Source organism: Calypte anna, chromosome 2, assembly GCF_003957555.1.
Source record: "Calypte anna isolate BGI_N300 chromosome 2, bCalAnn1_v1.p, whole genome shotgun sequence".
Taxonomy (NCBI): domain Eukaryota; kingdom Metazoa; phylum Chordata; class Aves; order Apodiformes; family Trochilidae; genus Calypte; species Calypte anna.
In genome coordinates this window covers 138,004,822-138,023,496 of record NC_044245.1, presented here as the reverse complement: position 1 = coordinate 138,023,496, position 18,675 = coordinate 138,004,822, and the positions used below count along the sequence as shown (strand labels likewise).

General features: G+C 38.9%; 1 protein-coding gene across 3 annotated transcripts in view; it reads right to left on the bottom strand.

Annotated features, from left to right (window-relative positions):
• DEPTOR (DEP domain containing MTOR interacting protein) overlaps positions 1–18,675 on the bottom strand; it is a 71,577-nt gene that overhangs the window by 36,744 nt on the left and 16,158 nt on the right. For all 3 annotated transcript variants that reach the window (XM_030445560.1, XM_030445559.1, XM_030445558.1), the window contains 2 exons: positions 7,400–7,578; positions 5,298–5,421 (listed from right to left, as the gene is read on the bottom strand). In XM_030445560.1, coding sequence (XP_030301420.1) covers positions 5,298–5,421; positions 7,400–7,578 — 303 coding nt within the window. The remainder of the gene's footprint in view (positions 1–5,297; positions 5,422–7,399; positions 7,579–18,675) is intronic.

Here is an 18,675-nt window from a genome sequence, read left to right as displayed (position 1 = left end):
CAAGATTGTGATTCATGTCTTTAAAAATTCCTATTTATTTTTTATATTTAGCATGAGTATGCCCCAAAGTAGTCCCCCCATAAGCTTTAAAACAGATAAAGAGAAATTCAAGAGGAAGAGAAAAAGGTAGTTCTGTCATTTAGGTGCTTGATAAATATTCAGCATCCAGCTCCCAGTGACAGAGCTGCAATCGATGACATTACACACCTGAACACAATTTGACATCTGAGCCTCAGAGTCTCTGTGCCTCAGCTGGGTCCATGTAACACAGTTCAGAGGAACATCCTGAGGTGTCTCTAAATCCCAAAGCAACTGTCATGTACCTAGCTCAAGTATGCTAATAACGTTCTTCTCAATTCTAGTAACCTACAATGACACAGTATTAAAAGTCTCGGTATTTTGTTAATGCAAAAGTAAGACTACAGTTTGAAAGAGAAGAAAGGCTGAAAGAAGAAATCTCCCTCTGAATATGGAATCCCACTTTTTTTGTTGTTTCATTTTGTCAGGAGACCAAGCACCACAGCCTCCTTATGTATTAATTTTGTTTTTCTTCTCAATTATTTTATTACTAGAGGCTAATAACCAGACTAGTGGTGAGACTTTCAAAAAAGTAGCTCAAGAATGGCATGGTTATTTTTCCTGTGTAAGACCAGTATTTCTCCTCCTTTCAAAAACTATTTGAAATTAAGGGGATTACTTAACTGTAACAGGAACATTCTGCAAGTGGTTAGTCTTTGCCATTCTCATCAAAAATTTGAATTTCATGTAAATCCATCCATGAGCACTCTCTTTCTTGAACTACCACTATGTCCAGAGTTCATGGAATATAACACCAATTCCTCGGGGAGACCTTGGAAAAATCTATGCCATAAGAACACAGAAAAGACTTTGAAATTACAATGAGGAGGTTTGACAGGACCCTTGTGATTTCAACTATTTATTTCCTTGACTTTAACAGGAGCTAACCAGAAGCATGAACTGGATGGATCTGATGACCAAGCAGCATATCACCAAGCCAGGCAAAGGCTGCTCAGCCACAGCTGTGTGTAAGTAGCAGAAAAAGTGAATTTCATGTCTAGGTGTTGGTGGGTCATTGCCTGCATCTCTGAGCTGAGTACAAACTAAGAAAGTGAGAGATAGCTGAAGTCAGGGATGAGGCCAAAAGCGAGAGTGTGTTCCCAAAGGAGACAAGGTGCTGACTCCAGAACTCTTGTAAAGACTTCTTTTTCATATTTTGATTTACAAGTATCTGCATGCAAGGCAACATTTTGTCCCAGACAAATATAATACAGATAGCACTCCAAGGGACCATCTTTAAATGTGTCTCATTCACCAGGCTTCTTTCCCCCCCCAGAAAAATATGCAAAGCCAAAGCTTGTGTCTTTTCATACCATCTGCTGCATGGTTATCCAGAACTGGTTACCCAGGCTCTGCAGGCACCAAACAAAAAAATTCTTAGGATTATGTTAATTGTTCTTTGATGAGTCTATAATTAGCTGACCAGCTCATTGAAGTCTCAAATTGAGGGGTCCTTGAAAAGAGATGCTAATTGTCAGATATGTGCAGAGAGACAAAAGAAATCTGGAAAAATATCAAGTGGAAAAACACTCAGCTTGACATTTCACACCCTTCTGCATGTGCCCAGAATAGCACTGCAAAAGATTTGGACTTGTGAACAAACAGACACCACAAACTGACAGTTTAACAAACCCAGAAACAGCAACCCATAGACCTACATCACTAACTGAAGTAAATCACTGTAACTCCATGGCTGTCAACAAAGCTGCAACCAATTTATATCAGCCAAAACCCAGGCCTTTCATTAGCCAGAATCAGAAACTGCCTCCGTCTCTTCCATTTTCTCCTAGTTTCTATAAATTATGAAGCTGTTCATGTCAAGGCATATTTGCTAAAACTGGTTTTATTCTGCATATTTAGCCAAACACTGAAATTCAAACCCTTTTCAAAAGAAAATTTTAATCTTGTTTTATCTAAATATCTGCATCAGAGGATAAATTTGACTTAACCATTGATGAGTTAAAATGAAAGACAGTCAAAGAACGCAGTCTCAAAATTATCTGAATTATTTCCTGAAATTAAAAACATAAATCTGCACTTTGTTTGTTGTGAAATCTGGTTGAATAATCTCAGTTGAAGTCAACATCATGAGATGATCTGTAGCTCCTAAGTTTAACTGCACCAGAAACAACAGTCCTGTGTGCTTGACCAAAACTTACTGAGAACATCATAAAAGTAGAATTCCTGCCCAACTTAATTTTCTTTTTTAAAGGTATGAAAGGTTGGTGCTATTTATTTAAGATTTTCAGGGAAGTTTTTGATGAACACAAACATATTTATTCCATTCAATCCATCTGATCAGTCCTGTAGAGTATGAAAAATGATGCCATTCTTGGATCTAATAAACTATTCCACAATTTTCAGACAAGACTGCAGGAAGTCAAATAATTTTCACCTCTAGTTATAAACTTAAACATGTTATAAACTTAAAGCATGTTCACAAGAAAGGATTACCAAAGTTCACAATGATGTACAAGGGATCTGAACTGATTAATTATTTTCAGTGCAAATGAAGGTACAGCACAAACAGAGACTGATTTTAAATCTTCTAATTGCACAGGTACAGCCACCAAACATCTCCATAGTAGGTGGAAGGTGATGCCACAAGAGAGGAAAATCCAGGCTATAGGGATCTTCATAGTCATACAGAAGGGAGACAGGGAAAGGGAGCTCCTTACTCGGGGTACAATCCCAATGTTCCCCTGTCCCAGGGGAGAGCACAGAGCAAAACAGCCATCTGAATGCAGGGAACCTGCCAAGCACTTCCATTCCTCTGCCCATACCACAGCATCCTCATCCTATGAAATCATTTTGCTCATTTTACCTATTGAGGGTACAAATCTGCATGGACTGCTTTTGGATGCTGTGTCTGCAATTCTGGCAAGCAGAAACTACATTGGCTTCTGAATGTAATGGTACTCCTGAGCCAGTGTGGTGGGTGGGGAAGAGCAGGAAATAGTATTATAATGTCTATCTTAAACTAGCAAAGCCTGGTGAAAATTAAACACAGATCTAAAAAATATTTTGGATTCAGAGAGATTTCCTTTGGCATAGTATCATTTCTCTTGAAATTAGGCCTCCAGGCATTTCTGATAAACAAGCTGAGTGTACTGGTAAGTGACTTCACATCTGCTCATAAAGGCTTTTCTCTGGTTGTTGCCATTTGATACCTATTTTAATTGCACTGAATTAATATTTTTGTTCTCAACAGTACCAGCAAACTGATACAACAGATACACTACAGACGAGCATGTAACTGCAAAACTCTTTCTGTACTAGTCTGACTTTGACTACTAGATACTGAGTTTAAAATGCATCCAGTGAAACTGTGGAAGTGTTGCTAACAAGTGTGCATGGACAAGGAATCTAATAAAATCTGAATACTCTGCACATGGATTTGCTAAACAAAGTGGCACCTGGGTAGCCCAAGTTCTTATCTCCCAATAATATATAATACTGTCAAAGATCCATGGAGAACTTTAACTAGATTTAATTGTCACAGACCCGTTTTGAAATGCCAGGTATTTTTAATCTATACTATATTTAGCACTCAGGGATGGTTTTAAAAGTTTCTGAACCCTTTAGATACGTTGCCTAGGAGCAATTACCTCATGAGGATGCTGTTATATTTAGATACAGGTGCTACTTTTGGCATTTATTCCTTTGCCCACATGAGAACAACTGATACTATTATGAGCATTTTTCTGCTAGAATAGTGTTGGACAAACTGGACACTTGACATTTGTTTGGGGATAATTCTCGACTCAGAGAAAGAGGATGGAAGCAGACACTGGGAGCACAGAGTTCTTCCCACCATGGCTCCTTTCATGCAGAAAACTGTTACCAGCCTCACCACCAAAAAAAAAAAAAAAAAAAATTCGGAAGTACAGAAAAAGAAAAAGATAATGTTTGCTACTCTAGGCACACTGGTCAGCTTTTCTCAGTATTGAGAAATACTTGCCAGTCTTGCAGACACTGCATATTATAGAGCTAAAAGGAGGAAAAGCTGTGCTTTGTAAGGCACAGAAGATTTCAGAGGTGGGTGATTCAGTTCATCTGTCCCAGTGCACCCAATGAAGGATCTTTTCCACAGAGGTGCATTTTCTTGAGTCTTAGACAATTTATGTTTTTCCTTTAAATAGTCACAGTCACTGAGTCTCAGGGAATTTTATATGATGAGTGCAACAAAAGGAGTGGCATTTGCTGTTATTTGTTTATATTTCAGTTTTATTGCTTCTTCACCAAATTGACTCTCAGAGCCTTCTAACCTTGGAAATGTTTATCATCAGCTTTTAAACGTGGCATCTTCCTGAGTACTTCATTCTAACAGGGAAACAGAATTAATCCACCCAGAAAACACAGCATCTCTCTTCGCTGCTACCTGCCCCTGCTCTAACCAAGCACAAGGATGGGTGACATTCAGTTGAGAGCAATACCTCAAGTTTTTTAGTAAATAACAAATCACAACTTTTTGCATTGGTTTGTAGCATATGCCAACATGCATTTTGTTCTATCTGCTTGAAAGTACTGTCACAATCTCCACATCTTAAATAAAAATGTCATGAATTACAGATTGGAAAGTAAGTTTAAACTGCCTAGTTATTTGACAGAAGTAATCCAGTGGGATATTTAGTATCTCAGCATAATCACCTGTTTCAAATCTGAATTAGATGCTCCTGACTAGATTTGTGTGTTGTTTTTTTTTTAAAGAAACTACTTTTAATATAACCTTTCTGATGTAGCAGCTTTGCAGACTAGAACACTGAGGATTAATTTCACCTATTATTTAAAATCTTACCTCCTGTAGACATGGAGTCTCAAAGAGTATGTAGCCATCTGTTCAGTACATTTTGTTGTATTAATGTTTTAGGTCTTATGATTACAGCTTTATATGGAAAATCATCCTTTAATAATTTAATTTTACAAAATAGAGTGTAAAGCCTTACAATGACATTGGGTTCTGTTAAAGGATGTACTAACAAATCAGAACATCATGAAATGCTATTTCATTTTAAAGAAAATGCTACACGAGAACATGTAGAAAATCAAAAGAGAAATGGAAAAGAGAGGAAAGGTTCACCAACTAGAATCATGGAACTACTCAGACCCACTCCTGATTGATTTGAAAGCCTCTGACTATTCAAACATAGGCTAAAAAATACCATTTGCATCCCATGGTACTATTTATCAACACATTATGGGTAGAGAATGCCACATACTTTTCATACAGTCTTTGTCCTCTCATGAACACCTTCACCTCGTTGTCCAGGGGAAATGTCCCATCGTCTTTTCGGAAGCGGTAGAACAGTTTGACATCCTTGAACTCCTTATGCTCATCACAGACTGAAATATAAAATATATGAGGATCCAGTTAGCATCTACCACTGCAGAACTTCAATGCAAACATGTACAAAGCCTAACTTCTGTGTCTCTGAGCGAAATACTTTATTCAGCTCTAATAACTGATGAAAGTCTGGAGAAAAAATTCAGACCGGTAACCAAATTTCTAGGTGAAGGGGATTGGTGCTCCTCATTTTGTGAGTAAGCCTGGAAAATAAAGAGCAGAAAACAAAAAGCAAAAAAGTATCCATTTGTTATATAGCCAGAAAACTTTTTGATGAAAACAATCTGTTAGCTTGGTTGTTGGAAAGGCCGCAAGTGTAGGACACACAAAAACTTATGAATTGGCAAATTTCTTGAAGTTACTTGTATCAGTTGAGCAACACTGTAGAAATTCTGAGATTTACTGCAGAATCCATGAAAATTAAAATCTCTTAAAGCTGTCTCATTTGTTCTTTCACACCAGCTAGCAAAGAGGAGGTACAACAGGAGCACACAGAGAAATGCTAACCAAGGTTTATGAGACAGCAGCTGGTGATGGGCTCCTGTAAATATCCAGCAAGGGCATAAATTAATGGGAAAGATGCCCTAACCAAGCTGGTCCTAGAACCATTGTCAGCCCCCACACATGGCCTCACCTCCTGCACTTTAAGAGCAGTAAATAGTATCCCTTTCACTTGGCACAGGTGCTAAAAGGATGCTCTGAGCATCCTGCAGGACATGACTGAACCTCTCTGAATTTACTCTAGCTCACTTCATAAACTCTTTTATTAAATTGAGTGCAATTTGTGAACATTTTCTAGAAACATCTGCTTTATGTGTAACATAAGCACGACTGTATGTAAAATTTATATGGAACTTTTGGTGTGCAATTGGATCCTTGAGATAGAAAACCTTTGAAGGTTGTTACAGCTTTAAACCAGCATTCAGCAATAACACATCTATTGCTCAATTAAATTCAGTCACTCAGGCATCCACGCAACTCTTCGCTGACATTTTCTCAATAGAGGATTAAGTAGTCAGATTTGAATACCCTATAATTACTTTATTCTTTAACTATCTACCGTGAGTCCCAGTTTCCATAACAACCCAGAATTTTAATTTAATAGGCAAGGAGTAGCTGTAGAAGTGGTACTCATTCAATATGTGCATTTCTGCCTTTAATTAAGGTGGTGTTATGTATTGCAGATAGCAGCAGTATTGCTGTGTATACAGTGACCCTGCACAAAGTCGATATTCGTGTGTTTGTAGTCACTCAGTTTTCTCTTAAGAAAGAAACAAATGCTATGGTTTGCCTTTTTGAAATGGGTCATATTGCACTTTGAAATCAAAGGCTTGGATCATCTTTGTTTGTGTGCTTCCTAGACTTTTTGTGTACCAAAAGGCAACTAAATGCTACCACTGAATTGGAAAGCTCCTTTTCATCAGCGTAAATTGTTATTCAAGAAGCTGAAAGGAACAGATCTGAAATAGACAAGAAGTTTCAGAGAAAATTAATCAGGGCACAATTGGACCACTAACTTTGTTGCAGCTGTACCAGCACTAATGTTTGTGCAGCTGGTGTGAGGGATAGGGCCAGAGAACTAATCCACGTGAGAAAAATGACCTTTTTTTGCCAGCTGATTTTTCAGATGGGTTTTTCAGCTGGCAAGCTGTGCTCTGGGCAGCAGGAAGGTGAGGGCAGCAGGGACAAAGGGGACAGAATCCAGCTGGGGCTGCTCTGGAGTCAGAGAAGCAACAGCAGAGTCTCCGGTGACTTCCTCATCCTGTAGCAACAATGTCACTGCACAGCCCTTCAGCCTCTCCCTGCCCCTCGGGACAGAGGGGACCTCAAGGAGCAGCACAGTTGAGGGGAGATGCTCCCTTTCTGGCAGGGAAAGAATCCACCTATCCTCTACTTGGCTGAAGAGCAGACGCAGGATTTCTCTGCTTCATAGCAGTTAATCAAATTTAGCTTTTAGCAGCTGATAACTGCACTTACCATGGTGGATAATGCTGTGATCCAGTAATTTCTGCACCAGTTTAATTGCTGTCTCTCTGTCTGAGGCCTCTTTGTGGTCAATCAGCCAGTCGATCAGCTCTTTGGCAACGAAGCAGTTGGGGTAGGTCTTGAGGTGGTGTCTCCGATCTTTAATGACCTTTTCCTCGTGCAGCCGGAGCCTGGGGGTCAAATCAGCTTGTCAGTGGCATTTGCACAGAGCAAGACTGGGGAAAGAGTGGATCAGAGGCACCTGAGCCCTGGTCACAGGATGGGCTCTGAAGGTATTGGATGAAAGAGAGAGCCACACGTCCACCTTCGAACCCCATGCTTGGAAAACTCATTTGCTGCCCAGTGGGAAAGAATAAAAAATGAAGAGCAGCACAACAGTACTAAGCCCACCAAAATACTGACTATAGGTCAATTAAACTGTCAATAATTTAGAATTAATTTTCCCATGTTACCACTAATAAATTCCATATTACTCTTATTTTGCAGTTATCACTGCCATGTACTATTTTTTTTAATCTCATTCATTTTTTCAGCTGTGGTTTCTTCCTTGGTTTGGTAACTGTATTTTGCCTCCAGCTGGACAGCAAGCATTGTATTTATGATTTAAAATTCAGTTGCAACACTGATCCAACAGAATGTTATCTAGCATAAAAAAGCTGCCTCCTTCTCTAAATAAAAGAAAAATTATTTCTCACTTGGGGCATTGTTGCCAAATGTTATCTATCTGCAAAATCTTCCTCACTATCATGAAAGCAAATTGATTGGTTGGTTGATTTTGAGCTGCTTGGGTTAAACACAAAATCCTGATTAGAATATTACCTTCTCAGTAAAGGTTCTGCACCTCCGCGTTTTTATTTTTAGTCATTCTTCCCCAAATAAAAAGAAATAGTAACATTATCAATAAATCAATAGGTATCAGGGGTTTTAAAGTTTTTTAAAGCTTTTTTGTTTTATTTTAATCATTCTGGTTTCGTAGTGCCATGCCTTGTGCTCCTATTACAACCAGAAATATTGCTGTTCATTTCCAAGTGGCCAGTATCCTACCTGGTACACACTCACTGACTTCAAAGAAATTCTGAATAATTCTGTAGTTGTAGGAATACAACTATCTCTATTTTCCAGAGAGTGAGATAGCAGAGAAGAGTGCTAACATGAGCCTCAAGAAGCACAGATCAGGAGTCCAACCATAAGACTAATTTTCCTCTCAATGTGATTCCAGTATGAAACAATTATTTCTCTTTGGAATCAAAAAAGAGGAAAATACTTGGCTGAAATCAGTTAATCAAATATTACTAGAGCATTAGGCAAGGTATACATAGGCTTCTATCTAAAAACAGTAGCAAAGAAATGGTTTTGTTTTGCAGCATTTAGCCTTAAGCTATAATGGAATGGCCAGTATGAATTCAAAACTGGGTTTGCAAAGATGATAAAAAAATGAAGACTTTTATATTAAAATTACTGATGAAGCAGATTAGCATTCTGGAAAGAAGTGCTTCTAAATATCCCATGCAATGTGAAATTATCTGAGCTAAAATACCTTTGCTTAAAGCATATTTTTCCAGATGTGCCCTAAGAGCTGTTGCCATACTTAGAAAGAAAAGCCTACACAGCTTTAATTATAGAACATGCAATTATCAGTATGTCTGACTGAGCCTTACATTCAAAATATTCCAGGTTCTGTTAATGCTCTTCCAGTCTTATGTCACACAACAATTTGCAAGGACAAAAATAGGGAAAAAGTGTGTGATGCATATGCAGACAGTTTCCAGTCATCAGTGTAAATCTAAATGGAAGGAGTTCATATGACAGAAGGAAACTCCCTTCTGTGAAATTCTTTGTCCAAACACCATGTAGGGGTGTGCCAGCACTGATCTGGCATTCCACAAAAAAGTCAGTAGCCAAGATCCCCAGAAATTAGTATTTATGTCTTAAATTCTGACTGAAGGCTTTCCTGCAGCAGAAGAGCTTATAAATATTTCAGATTCTCTGTCACTAGAACGTTTTTCCTCACAAAGAGCATTTACAGGGTCTTTCAATATAGCTTTTTGCCCATATCCCTAAAACTAGTAGAAATTTCCTCATCTTTATTATCTTTACCCACTTTCTGAAGTGGATCCAAATTTGCTAGGAGGTTTCAAAATCACTAAATCAAACAGAGCATGACAACGTAAGCCTCAAGAAACCTGAAAAAACAAATTTACCCACAGTTCCAAAGGTAAGGAGGAATTTTTTCCCTGCATTTTATAGCAATTATGTCTGTGTTGATTTATTTGCAATAAAGAACAGAAAGGGAATTTTCTGCCTGGTGACATATATTGTTCTCTCTGTTAGTGCTTCCTCAGCTCTACAAACCTTGTAAAAGCTAAACTTTATGAGGGAGAAGGATCTTAATAAATTGAAGTTGTACCTAGTTTGAGCTAAAAATGTAAAATAAATTGAAACTGTACCTAGTTTGAGCTAAAAATGTAAAATCCTGAAGTAAAGTTATTGAGCATATATTGCAGTATGCAAAGCAAAAGTTTAGGCAGGAATTCTAAAAACAGGTCCATGTTCAGAAATACTTATTAGGAGTCAAATCAAATGGGATAAAAAATGTATCAGTGAATGCAATTATACACTGGAACCAACACTCAAGCAGTGTGGTAAATTCTTTATTCCATGGCAATGGGAAGCAGGTTTTTTACCAAAAGAACTTGACATCTTCCCTTAAGTAAGGTTAATCATTTCTTTGTCAGATACTCTGCATGATGATTAGGAAAGACCTAATTTGACATCAGTCACATTTCTCTCACTAAAAGAAGTTTTTCTCAACAGCTGCTTAGGAGAATTAACTCACTCACAAATCCTGACCAGTTTAGGGAGAAGGTGAACAACAAGGGAGGATGGGGGGACACCATGATTCAACCACCATTTGAAAAGTTGTCTCTCTTTCCACAGTTTAATAACTAAACACTCAAAAACAAAATTGTGTTCACCAGTACATCATCCCTCTATAATTCCATATGTTACTCAGGATTACCTGCCAGATATTGTACTTGGGGCCACACTCTCCCCCTACTTGCAGAAAACAACGTGAGAAGTCAGGCGGTTGAGCAATTGCCTGTGAACTGTTAACAGGCACACACCACCCTTTAATACTGACAGGTTTATATCTAGGGCTCTTTATTCACACTTAAAACAAATAAAGATAGTCTGTCTTTGCAAACACACATGCCAGAACAGTGTCCTTGGGGGCTTGTCTAAACAGGAGTTGTTCCTAATTTACAATATGTAGCAACCCTTGCTCCAAACAGAAGTGCCTTCTGCTGGCACAGCATTCAATGGGCCAACCCAGGACACACTTCTGCTTGTCACAACCCAGATAGGGCACCCAGGGAGACACTGATCAGACCCCTTTGCTTTCTAAACTCCTTCTCAGAGCAAAGCCTTGATGCAGCTGGATCCAGCCTTATAGTGTCAGACCTGGCCCTGCCCAGGACAGTGGCTTAAATGTTAGGGTCCAAGGAAATGCTCAACCATTGGATACCCCGTGATCAAATTAAGGTGAAATCAAGGTTTGTATTTGAGCATAAGATTTAATTAGAACTATAGAAGGAGTAACTCATAAAAGCTGACACTTCAATTATTAGATATGCTCAGGGTGTGCAATCATAAAGGCTGATTGTTTAGCTCACAAAAGTCACAATATCATGGATGTTCAAGCTGCTGAATCTGGGAAACAATTGTGCTAAGCATTGTGTTACTTAAGGATTTTAGGAAAGATAAAGCAAGAGAGTAGAAGAAGAAAAGTTAAGACAGATAGATAACAGAAGATCACCAGTCTTGGGCCAGGCAATTGGGGAGGACTGGTCCCAAAGCCCACCACTACAGCCCCTCCTTTTATAGGCCTGTCTGCTCTTTGTTTTGTAATGAGTAACTGTGATTGAGACACATCAGACTGAACAACTGGAGCAGACCTAAGCCCACTTTGCTCCCCAGTCCTCATCTCTATCATTATCATGATATGCATGGTGAGGACAGGGGTAGGGAGGGGGTTTGCTTTAATGGTGGTTTTCACACCACTTCCCTGAATACACGTCCTGAGGGCTGGTCCCTTACACTGCTTCACAGTAAACATGTTCAGAGTTAATAAGGAACAATGATATTTGTTGAGAAGCCATCAGGTTATTTCTTTGCCAACTGTCAGAAAAGTCATGATAAATTAAAAATCTAAATCTTTCCTTAAGAAATGAAGAATGAAGGGAAGAAACCTCTCTCTCAGCTACATGAAACTAGCATTTTATTTTCCACCAGGAAAATCACACGTTTTGAATATTCTTGAAACTTTTTCTGAACCATTGAGTAAGAAATTTGTGAAGGTAATGCTTGAACAAGAGCTTGAAGACAGAGAAGGCCACTCTGCTGGCTGAAGAAGGGAACTGTTACTAACTTGACCATGGTCCAAATATCCCACCCAGCTATTTACCTTTATTAAGTCTAGTAATTTGTGCTTGGCTACCATATGTCTTGCAGAACACCATTCAGTCTTGATTCCTATGCATGACAAGACAAAAAGCCTCCTGCTCTTAATAATATTTTCAATAATTCATCTACCATTTCCTGGCACAACCTATATGGTAAAAATGTTAAGAAAACAGTTTGGTTCCTGATACTGGATAGACAGTGGCATGAAGACTTTTGTGTTTCATTGGCCACTCATTCACCTCTTTTAACCAGTGAGACACTTTCCTGAAGCAATCATGCACTCACACACATATGCAAGCATATATGTGCATGATTTATGTGTGTTTGCATATATCTGTGCATATGTACTTATATGTACAATACATACAAATATATAAAGATATTATATATAGTTTGTATTTTATGTGATATATTTGCATATATCATAGATCACTACACATACTACTATACCTATACATATGTATCATATATATCACAAATACGTCATTATAAACCAACATTTTTTTAAAAAGAAGAAGAAAACACCAGTGAATAGATCATTTAAAATTCAGAATATACTAATTACTGAATTATACACTGATGTTGTAATTAGGCATGGCATGAAGAAAGTCCTGTGCCAGAGTACTCTGCCATCAAAGATGAGTTATGGCACGCTCAGGGGTTACTACTGTGTTACACCTTGCTTTAGTATGTAGCCTCAGCTTCAATGACTGTGACTACACAGCCCAGCTCAAGCACTGCTCATCAGTATGCACCTAACTACTATAATTTTATCACTTGAAGATATTCTCTGAACAAAGCCATATTAGACCCCTTGAAAATTAACAGTGATATCACAGAATGTCAGGGTTTGGAAGGGACCCCTGAAGATCATCAAGCCCAATCCCCCATGCAGAGGGGAAAACCATTGCAAGTGGTTTCTGCAATCTTCAAATTCATTCACAAATTTCATATATTTGGAACTTCTCTTAGAGAAGGATTCACTTATTTCCAAGTAAAGCAAGCCACAGTGTCCTTTGGGACAAAATTATACAGACAGAAAAAAAGTAACTTGCCACAGATGAATACAATTCCTGGTGGCTAAAGAGCACACCCAGGTTTTCCACTCCTCTTCTCCAGGGACATCATCAGTGCTCCACTGGGAGATAGAACTGCTCCTTTCTGATAAAAAACAACAGCTTTGTACCCTCCAAGAGGTGACAAAGTTTGGCTGTTTTCTGAAGTTTAACGAAGTTTGGCTTATGAACTTTCTTGCAGCATGGAACACAGTTATCTTACTAAAGACAGCATCTTGCAAAGTGTCTCAGTGACTTAGAAACATAATTCCCACTGAGAGTTAAAACTCACAGGTTATAACTGAGCTGTAAATACAATTCATTACCAAACAAATGAGCACATGGTGGAATTCGCAAATACATAGAGACACAGGAAAACAGAGAACTACATGATATGTCCTTTACACTAAACTTCTGCTGTCAGCAAAAAGAATAAAATAGGTCAGTGACAATATGAACTTTGTAAACAGAGATGATCATGAAGGTACTCTGCAAATGCAATGTGTATTTCTGGGACAAGCATTTCCAGCCAGGCTTGCCAAGTCTCAGCTGAAGTGTCAGCAGTTCGCTGCTGCCTGTTCCTCTTTCTATTTATGCTCCATCTCTGCAATCACTTAGTTTTGTTACTTGATATCCACAGGAGCTGAAATACCCTTTGAAACACAGAGTTGTACTGGGAATAGAATGAAGATATTTCTGTGTTGGTAGCTGTGGCACAGAAGGAATTCTACCATCTGGGTTAGAGAAGGTGTCTTCAAAGCAGCTCCTCATGTGAGTTCTCATCATGGTATTTATCTACACATTTTACCCACAGCCATAGACAATGTGAAGAGATGCCAGAACAGAGAGCCAGAGATTTCAGATAAACCATCTCTGGGTGCACTGCAGAGGAAAGCCCAAAGCTTCCAAATAAGTGAAGGTCCACCTGTGCTCCTGTGGCTTTAAATAAAACACTGGGGCTGCCACTTTTATGAAGTCTTTTTTTTTTTTTTTTTTTTAGGTTCAGAAGGCAATAAGGTCACTGAGTGTGGAATCAAGCATGCACAGGGATATCATCAATACTCAGGATACCTTATTAATATCACTGAGAGCCAAAGCAAGCTCTGGGGAACAGACCCAGGCAGGGCTGAGGGTCTAGCATGAAGTCAAAATGAGATCTCTTGGAGACACACCTTCAGCCTACAAAATACAGTCCAGAAATTCAGACCCACATCCTCCCTTGTGAGTACTCCAGACTGCAGGGGAAATGAGATCTGTGTATTTGTATTGATCTGTAATAAAGCTAGAGACCACTGGCAAAAACAATGTTTGGATTTTTAAACCTGAAGGGTATATAATCTGAGCGTGTGTCTGGTCTTCATTTAAAACAGCACCAAGTATCATTGCTGATCTGGTAAAACAGTGAATGTAAGTAAGATTTTCAGATTACTTTCATATCAGGTTTTGGAATGTTTATGTTGGCTTTTTCTCTAGGGTTTGACACCCTAAAGGAAAGGAGCATGCTCAGTGGACTGCTGACTCTCCTTCGCTTTTCTTTTGGACTGTGATGTACCCACATGAGAGAGTTGTCTAAAAGTATAGTCAAATCAGGATAACATTTATTCACCTCTGTTTTCAAGAAGCATGATATCTCGGTATCTGGCAAGGTGACAGATCCTACAACACTTTCTCCTTATGTCCACGAATCTCTCCATTTGTTAACCCATTTCACTTCCATTTCACTTTTAATAAAAATGTGTACAAATATGAAAAATACTTCCAACTGTCTGTGCATTCATCCATTGAAAGCTTCTGTCTCTCTAGAAAGCATAAAACCAGCTTTTACAAAAAAGAAAACACAAAATGCTGTCAAGTTAGTATTCACCTGCCCCTAGTCGTAAGGAAAGTGGAAGCCTCCCTGTGTTGCTCTGGGTGTTTGCTTTCTGGGCTGAAGCTGCCAGAACTCAGGAACTCATAGTTCTTCTCTATAAAGAAGTCAAATGTAATTGTGATTCTCACTCATGTGTGGATGAGCTGGCAAACACTCATGGGACCAACACATGCAGGTTAAGGTCTCTGTGATACTACTATAGGGATCCCCCCCCCAAAAAAATTGATGCATTTCTCACTGAAGAACAAGACATCTTTCTCATGTCCATCGGCCAGGTTTTATTCACAGTCTTTTCTGTGTCTTCATTGCAAGGATATTCTTAGGCTTACTAAGTCAGTAAGTACCATGAGGATTCACTTTATGGGGGATTTCTTTCCAAATCTAAACTGAAAACTTTTAACATACATGACTGAAATTTCAAAGTGCAGAAACCTCAGTACAAATGTTATTATAGACAACCCTTGACTGCATTGAGACACTAGCAAAAAGCTTATCATTTTATACTGATAATGCAAATCACCCACAACAGAAAATTTTACTGATAGAAAACTGAGGAAGGAGCAGTGTAGGTATTAGGGGAGGTCAGCAAAAATCAGTGAAATTTGTGTGTCAATTTCACTTGTGTCAGGGAGTGCAGGCCTGTTACCTCAGTAACATGGCTAGGAGAGGCAAATGTTCCTTTGAAATGCTAAGTGGGGCAAATATGAGACAAACATCCCAAGTCCTACTGCTACGGCCATTCCTACTAGCACTGCCATTCAGGAACCTGGAGAGGTAGATTAGGAACTGGGGAATAAGATGCTGGACTGCAGGCTTGCATCACTGGAGTAAAGAAGAGGAGCTGCAGCAAGGACGCAAGGGGCTGTGGGTGCCAGAAAGCCCTGCTGTGATACGGCTCCTCTCTTGGATGCACAGTGTATCTCAAGGGGGTAAGACACCAAAAAAACCTACAGGCTGAAGTCCCCTTATGCTCCAGTTCTTATGCTCATCCACAGAAAAAAAGCAGAGTATTACCTTGCTATGTTCTTGAACCATAGGTTCCAGACCTCCTGAGAAATGAGGAGGAGGTCTTTCCACCCACCCACTTCTCAGCACATATGGGAAATGAGTAGGTCCATGACACACAGAAAGCACTGCAGCACTGAACAGGTTTTCAGTGCTAACAGTAAAAGGTGTCATTTATCTGCCAGAGGTAACCCAAGAAATCCCCAGGAGACCTGGAATTAGCCAAGTTGTCTTATCCCAAATGCAGCTATTACATGGCTCCCACCCTGTCAACGAGTGACAAATAGTTTTGCTGAGGCATTTTATCACTTTGGGTAACCTGTGATCTCAAAGACCTTATAAGTATGACTAATCTCAGCCTGACTACTGCAGACCTGCAGGAGCTCTTCTCAATATTTTATGCTCCTCAGAAGGGCACCAAACTGCACTCTTTTCAACAGTCCTTGGCAATCCTGCTGAAAGCAAGAGAAAAAAATTCTATTTCCATCATTAATAATACGTCATACTGCAGTAATATCTCAATTGCTTTTAACAATTATTTTCCACCTCTACACAAAATTCTTCATCAGTTACTGTGCTGTGTAACCATGAGCATCATTAAGCACAAATAACCAGTGCCTGATAGGTAATAAAATGAGTAATAAAACTCTTATTGCTGGGTATCATTGTTAGCAAAGACAATTTTATACTGACACTATGATTCAAGATGTTTTACTCATTTCCAACAAACACGTTGTTTCACCTTAAAATGAGTACAGATGCAATACTCTTTCAATACACAGTATGATGAACTAAAATGATTACATTTAGTTTACTTCTCCCCATTCTAAATTAATAGCATCCTTCTTTGCACGTTTAGTAAAATGGTCTTACTGAGTGTTATTGTTACTTTGAAGGAAGCTATGAAAGCAGTAAGTGAAAAAATACTGACTAGAAAAGGCACTCTGTATTGAATTTCTTTAAATAAAAAAATATTCTTATTTTTTGGCACTGATTCATGCTTTTTTTAACCTCCTATGGCTGCAATATTGCAATATGCAGAATGTTACACTGACAGAACACACGATTCTAGAGAGTTCTTTTCACTGTCATCCAGAATTCTATTGAAATCCAGTGGCTGACCACTAAGCTATAGAACAACACTGGAACGGATGCAAATTTTTAAACACTCACTGAAAGTAATGATCCATCTCTCTGCATCAACAAGAGGTGATTAAACTGTTAATGGATGACCTTCACAGTGCAAAAATAGAAATGGAGGAACCAGTAAGACTATAAAATCCAAAGCTGTGCATTAACAACAAAATGCTCTGCTGAACACTGAGGACTTGAAGGCTGAAAGCAACAAAGAATAAGAAGTAGCTGAATATGCAGTAGCTAAACTTTTACTAAACTTTTACTTCAAGCTATCAACAGGCTATACCATAGGCAATCTTAGGTTGTACTGAGATGTTTCCAGAAATGATGGAAATCCAATTGTTGTCACTGTATATGATACTACAGGACATCACCTAAACATTGTGTCTTATTCATACTGTCCTCATTCATGAATGATAAGCTCAAAGAGACTGAATGAAGCAGCATCATCTTGGTATGAAAAATGATGAGCCTGTCCTGTGAGCATAGAGAGGCAGATATTGGCTTGGGAGTCTAGAGTTATCTGAACCAAAAGTGAGAGGAACAGGACTGTTCTCTATAATCTTCCAGGTGAGTTAAAAGCAGAGTGCAAGAAAATCTATTTAAGCAATGTTGTGGGATCCTAAGGTAAAAATTAGACAAAGTTTTGGAGCAAAATTTCCTAATTGTTACTTGAGGCAAGAACTTAACTTTTAGAAAACTGTAGTAAGTATATCAAAGGATTTATGTGTTATAATATTCTGCAGAACATCTTCCAGCCCTTTGTTTTATAATGACGTGACTTACACTGATATCTATGAACAGCCTTGGGAATACTACAGGGAGGAAGAACATCAGAGGATGACCTTTGAATGCACTATACCAGGACGCAGTCTTTTTAAGGTTCTGTTTCACATCAGCTGCATAAAAAAGGAAAACTTGAAGAATTGCCTATATTAAGACATTTGCTGCTTGTGCTAAGGCTTTTAGTATGTGTGTATATGCAGGTATACAAACATACTTCATGTGCTTGCCAAAGCACAGGACTGTAAGTATAACAGGAGGTGTCTGTACTTGGGAGCATGCTTCCTTGCTTTTGCAGCAGGGTATTACTTGGATTTCATTTCTCCTGTGCAAGCATACAGCAGTCTGTACATGGCTGACTTGAGGGACAGGTATTTAACTGGCCTTTTGTCATGCAGCCAACACCAAACTAGTGGCATGTTTTCCTCCAACACCTCAGGGAAATCCTACAACCTCTGTGACACACACCTGTGCCAAAAAACAGCTGGTGCTTTGCTATGAGGAAATCCCACCAGTGAGCTAGCAGCATGTAGAGAGGCCAAGGGTCTGGTTTGCATCCTTGCTAAATCAAAGCATAGAAGCAAGGAGGAGCTGCAATGGCAGAGGATCATTCTCCCTGCTCCACAGCCCAGCACTAACTTTTTACCCTTGGGTGAAGTCTCTACATGTTTGTACTCAGTTGGCTTCCCTGGCTCCATCTACGACACCCACTCATCTCACTGACATCCAAATTTAGAGGTTTCCACATATCTCCAGCCTCTCATCTGAAATCTGAAGTTATCATGAAGAACACAACTATGTAGTAGAAGTCACCTTGGTCTTTTTAAGCCTGGAATTTGTCTAATTTATTTTATACAGTGGCACGATTTTTATTAAAAAAAAAAAAAAGTGTTTTTTTAAGTAATATTGAGTATGTGATTATTAAAGCAAATAGGCTAAGCCAGAAGCCTTAC